The sequence below is a fragment of the Ceratotherium simum genome, chromosome 2 (assembly GCF_057802395.1).
Source record: "Ceratotherium simum simum isolate JZ-2026a chromosome 2, ASM5780239v1, whole genome shotgun sequence".
NCBI lineage: Eukaryota > Metazoa > Chordata > Mammalia > Perissodactyla > Rhinocerotidae > Ceratotherium > Ceratotherium simum.
The window spans coordinates 7,266,615-7,272,614 of record NC_141901.1 but is presented as its reverse complement, the minus strand read 5'-3'; the positions used below and the strand labels follow the sequence as shown (position 1 = coordinate 7,272,614).

Sequence of the window (6,000 nt, the reverse complement as noted above, 5' to 3'; positions counted from 1 at the left end):
TGGGTAACACTGCCCAGTCTCACCCCCATTTGGGTTATAGCTTCAGGCTTCTCTGTTCACCACTGAAAACAGACGTCCAGATGCAAGCTTCACATGACTTTGTTTCACATAACCCTCTCTCTCCTTACTTCCTCTCCTAAGAGTCTCCCTTTGTAGCAAAATCTTCTCATGAGTGCTTTCTGTTCCCTGCTCTATGACCCAAATCCTCTTTTAGCTGTTCTCCCCAAACTCCAAACTCCAAAAGTTCACCAATTTCTGGGATTGCACTCATTTCACAAAGAAATGTTTTAATCTGTTAGGATACACTGTTCCTTTGAAACTTGATAATCCGCAGCAGCTACTGGGACAAAAGAACTAGTCGAGAGACTCTTTAGGAAGCAAGTGATGTGTGTTGTTCAGCCAGCCTACATCAACCATTCAGTAAGAAATGTTTTAATAGTAGGTTAAAAGAAGAGGGAATCAGTTGATGAGAGCAAAATGCATAAGATGGGCTTCCTTCTTGTTATTAAAGGAAGTACAGAATCAACATCTGAAATAACATTTTCAGATTGGTGGCTATTTGAAAAAATACCACCATTAGCTCAATCTGATATGCCCAAGGAATAATAAATGTGCTAAAAGTGCATCTTAAACCCCCAATTCCTTGTGTGTCACTCAAAGTTGGCATAATGGGCCAAAATCAATCGAAAGCTTTTTAACCACTGATAACTAAAATTATTAGAACCAAGCTGGTCAGGATGAAAATATGTCAGAAATACGTCTATTCCGTGTGTGTTAAATTATTCTTTGGTCAAACGATGTGATTTTTGAGAGGTCTGTAAATAAAAACCTATTTCTCATTTCCAAATACAAGGTTATAAGTACATACAGCAAGGTAGCATTCCCCTGCTGGAAAACAAGGCTTCCAGGTACCATATCCTTCCACGAACTTTCAGAGTCTCTTTCCTCCCATGGCTACAAAGTGCTGGACATACAGAGAACATAGGAAAGAGCAAAGGAGCAAATGAATAGAGCCTCACAACACCCCTGTGAGGTAGGTAAGTACTGTTAAACCCATTTTGCAAAAAGGTAAACTGAGGCACAGCATGGAAATGTGGTCTGGTCAAGTCCACCTGACAAGTTACAAAAGCACAGCTGGAAACAAAGAGAAAGAAATAAAGAAAGGTCAGTCCCGGCTCCCAGCCCTAGATGCTAAACTTTATTTCAAAATATTAGAAAATAAAAATAGCCCACAATTGCCTTTTATTTTTGGAATTTAGGCAAACCTTTAAGTATTCCATTTAAACCTGGGTCTTTCAGATTCCTGTTGGCAGAGACAGGGCAGATGACTAAATGGCTTTCCCTCCTCTCTCTGAGTGCAATTCCCATGATAGATCAGGACGCATCAGCATTCCACCAGAGCTCAGGCTCCACACTCAAGGACATTTTTATAGCTTCAATAGTTCCTAATTTATTTAAAGCCCTAATGTGGAAACGAGACCGGTTCTCAAACAGCTGCCCTATCAATTGCTCTGTGGCCTTAATGAGAATTTTGTGTGGAGAAAGAAAGGAAACAGGATCCCTAATACAACATCTCATCACTATAGAGATAAGGACAGTGGTGACGGTATGAAATTTGCTTTTTGTAGTGTTTGAGAAACTGCAAACTCAAGCTTGCAAGAATATTTTATATATATATATAATATATAAATATATACAGTATATATATAAGTGTGCATCTGACTACTCTTAAGGCACCAAAGAGATGTAGGCCATGCCTTTCACAACTCCGTTTTTGTTTTCCTAGAGAAATTTCTCTCCCTCTCTCAAGTGAAAAATATTTCTTCTATCAAATAGCCCATGACAGCAAATCATTCAAAAACAACAAATATCTTTAACTTAAGATGGCTGATTGTTTGGATGGGGGTGAGGGGTGGTAGTGATGGCAATATTATCATCTATAGCTTAGAGCTTAAATCTAGAGCTTATATCTAGAGCTTAAATCTAGAGCTTAGAGCTTAGAATTAGCCAGACACAGCCAATCACATTGGATCAGAGAGGCCAGTGACAAGATGGTGTACACAACTGCTTTTTTCCTAGTAGCTGATGGAAAAACCTTACCATGACCAACAGAGATGGAGATAATGAGAAAGGGAATCACGTCTGGCACAGATTCTTCAGAAAGATTTTGGCTTTTCAGAAGTTCCTAAAGCTTCTATACAGAGAATTGGGAAGAAGGATAGGGTAAGGCACTGAGGTTCAAACAGGTCATTGAGGAGACTATAGACATTGTTCTGAATATATATATGGTTTCTTTGGCCGCTGTAGATTTTTTTAAAACCCATACAACATGGGGTTGGGTAGCCTGAACCTAACAGAAGAAGCTCGGAGTATATAAAGCAAAGCGCATGAATAGAAGGAAAAACAAAATTAACACACACAGAAACAAGTGGTGGTGGTATCCCAGAGGGAGGAGGAACATTGAACTAATTTTCATTTTGCTCCTCTCCTGCTTTTTTCTGCCATGGTCCCAATATTTTACTTCTGTTTTTTGTTTGTTTGTTTGTTTTTATTTTTTTTTCCAGCAGATGAAGAAATGACAAGCAGGATAGGTGTCTTATGGTTTTTGATTTCTTCTTAGGCCTGTTTATTTATTTTTTTCCTCAGTTGACTGTTGGCACCTGGTTCCTCTGTAAACTATATTCCTTGGCCTTCAGTCTCAGGTTGGCAATGCTGTTGGCCATGTTGATGCCCTGTGCAGGGCTATTGTTGGCACATGTGGCAGAGTAAGTAGCCATGGCGCTGTAGGGACAAAGGAGAGAGCAGGGAGAATATCAGGCATTAGTTTCACAAAGCTGCAAGTCTGTGCCCCAGATGGATGCAACTCTCAGGATGGGGGTGGGTGGGGGCAAGGGTTGGACTAGATGACCTCTGAGGTCCCTTTGGCCCCAGATTTCCATGAGTCTAAGGCCCTTGGAAAAGCATGGCAGTGTTTCGAAGGGCAGGGGACAGCAGTGGAGAGTGGAACAAGGCAAGGGGAGAGGTATTTGGTGTGCTGGATACAGTGAGTAATGATTTATTTCTGGGGGAAGAGAAGAAAGTTGCTTATGTTGAGTAGCAGGTGTTTCATCAGCTGACCGATTAAAACACTATTTAATCTCTCTTCCTGCCTACATCACCAGGCTGTGGGAGCAATGAAGGAGAGAAGCAGGCATTTGAAAAGAAGTTAAAGGGCATTTTGCCTCCTTCACTCTAGGTAGCTGACTTTAATTCTAACCCATTTTAGATAATCAATAAATACCATATTAAATAGTGTACTTGGAGAACCAGTTAAAACAACCAAGATAACATCTCTGCCCTTCTTGATTCACTGGTCGATAGTACCAAGCATTGCTGAATCAAGAGGTTCCCATCCCGATTGGCCTTGATTTTATAGCTTCTCCTCAAAAGCGTTTGAGTAGCTCACACCGCCTTTTGAGTCAGTTATTTAGGAAATGTTTAAAGCTCCTAGATAAACTAGCAAAGGCTCCAGGATTCCTGACCTCAGAGGTAACTGTTTCTCACTGTCCTCATCGCTGAGAAAAACCTGAAGTTGTTTTTTGTTGTCAGAGATTGTAATTTAGACCTAGGAATACTGCTGGGCAGAAATTTGTAATTAGCAGGTTTCTATTGATTGCATCCATGAATTTCTTTTAAAGGAAAAACTAATGGTTTCTTAGACTTGGATGCAAATTATCCATTACTTTATAATAAATAGTTAAAAGGGAACTCATTTTAATTAAATGAAAATGTTTCTAGTTGTTTCTAAGATTAGCAAAACCCCTTTCAACTGAGGACTGGAATGAGATAGACTTATAAATGGAATGACATGTGCTCTTCTGTTGCCTGCATTCCAATGCAATTTTGTCAGCCACACAGGCGTTTGTGGTTCTGGGGATCAAGTGACAGACCAGAAAGAGAGAAAACTAGAGCTACTCTACACATAGACTATATCATTAATACCTATTTGGGACACCAAATGTGAGTCTTATAGTCAAGACTTATAATCAAGTCTTATAGTCAAGACTCACAATAGCCTATTGCAGCTCAGTGACTAGCAATTAACCCAGGAAAATTAGGTTAAAGAAATATAATTAGTCCCAGACCACTAGGTCTTTCCAGAAATACACATCTGTATTTAAATACATTTTAATTTAAAATCCTTATAGCACTGGCGTGTGTGTGTGTGTGTGTGTGTGTGTGTGTGCCTTATGGCAAGAGGGGGAAGACTCAGAAGGGTTCCAAAAGAATCCTACATTCTTCCATTTCATTTTTGTCTGCCTCACTCCTACTCATTTCTGGGTAGATGATCTTAATCGTCTACACAAAGTTAGGTTCTCCAATAGCACCCTGTAATTTTCCTTTTAGCGCTTATTTCAGTTCCTCAACTACAAACCCATAGATCGGACACCACATCTGCCTTGTTCACCACTGCAGCCCCAGGTAGAGTGAACACCATATCTAGCATGTATTTGGCATTTAAGAAAGGATTTAATGAATGGATAAATAACTGAGAAATAGATATAGTATGATTAAACTGACTACTGCTCAATGTCATTGATCTCTGTCAGCCTGCTGTGAGTAATGATTCTAAAAACATTTTCCCAATATGCTTTTATTCTGAGGAACTAGTCCTTCCTGTTAATTTTGCTGTCTTACTAGAATGAGAAAAATCAGAAGGGACATGACTACACCAGAGGCTGATGATTGCATATTCTTATATCTATCAAAAAATATCTGTTAACAGTAAAAAAATGAACAAATATTAGTGCAGGTTAGACTTATAGAATAGATTATGACTTCTACCACCATCTACCAAAAGACAGAGGCAGAAAAAGTCCCCAGTTAAGTTGGTTTCAATTAGGAGTGAGATAAATGATCAGAACAACCTGTTAAAATGGGACAAGTTTTTTGTTTTATAATATACCAAGAAATTTCATTTATTTTCAAAACCCATATAGATATCATTTAATACCTATATGAATGACATGCTTCCATTGAAGACCCTACCAGAAATATATGCAAATCCATAAATCCTATACTCAAGAAATTCTAGGATATACTGAAATCTAAGATTTCAAAGAAATCAAAGATCTAAGCAGCTAAAAAAAAAGAGACAATTGGATTTGAGAAATATACCTAAGTTATAGATTATAGAGTCAACCAAATCAGCCTTTCTCAACCAGGTTTCTGTGAGACAATTAAGCCCTAACGATGGTACATAGTACTATTTTAAATGCATGGGAGAGAAGCTGGAATTGTGAGTTATCTGTATTATTTGTTAAGTACTGAGAATAAAATTGAATGGTTTCTGAAAACACAAAGGCTGAAACTTCATGAGAGAGCACAAAGAAAAAAATTCTCTGATGGCGAATTGTAGCTTGTCATGGAGTATTGTGCTTTTAAGTACTTGGCCTTCTGAGGGATATGTTTTTCATCCTTTGAAATTCTGGACCAGCAAAGTCCTGTTTAATAGAAATTCTCTTCTTTTTTGATCGTCAAAGGTATGGTCCATTTTTCTTAGCAGACAAAGGGAATTCGAATTTTGGGGGATTATTTGAGTTTACTAAAAATGCTGTTACTGTTTTCTAGAAAGGTCTACTATTGTTGTGATTTCAATTTTATCTATTATATAACCATTTTTGCTGTAGTTACTTCATAGTTTACTAACATCATCTCATATTTTAGTCTGAAGACTTAGTATGGTAACACATTTCTTGGAAATACTGAGATTCTCTCTCTAATGCAGTCCAGATATTAATATCCCAAATGAGATGAATGCTGATCCACTTTCCATCTCAAAACCAAATTAATGGAAATTAGGGTTATATTTTGCACAGGAGATTGGATTTTCACTGATACATTTTCCCTTAAACGGCAACCTGTGTTTCCAGAGTTGAGAACAGCACCCTTGTCTGATTATACTGTGGCGCTTTCATAAGGACACCACGGTATTAGTAAGGCCATGACAGTGTCTTGTAG

The 6,000-nt window shown here is 38.3% G+C and overlaps 1 protein-coding gene across 1 annotated transcript in view; it reads right to left on the bottom strand.

Moving 5' to 3' along the window:
- Window positions 1–576: 576 nt before the first annotated feature.
- PRRX1 (paired related homeobox 1) overlaps window positions 577–6,000 on the bottom strand; it is a 69,702-nt gene continuing 64,278 nt past the window's right edge. The window contains exon 4 of the mRNA XM_004425050.3: window positions 577–2,781. Within this exon, the coding sequence (XP_004425107.1) occupies window positions 2,643–2,781 (139 nt within the window). The 3' untranslated portion in view covers window positions 577–2,642. The remainder of the gene's footprint in view (window positions 2,782–6,000) is intronic.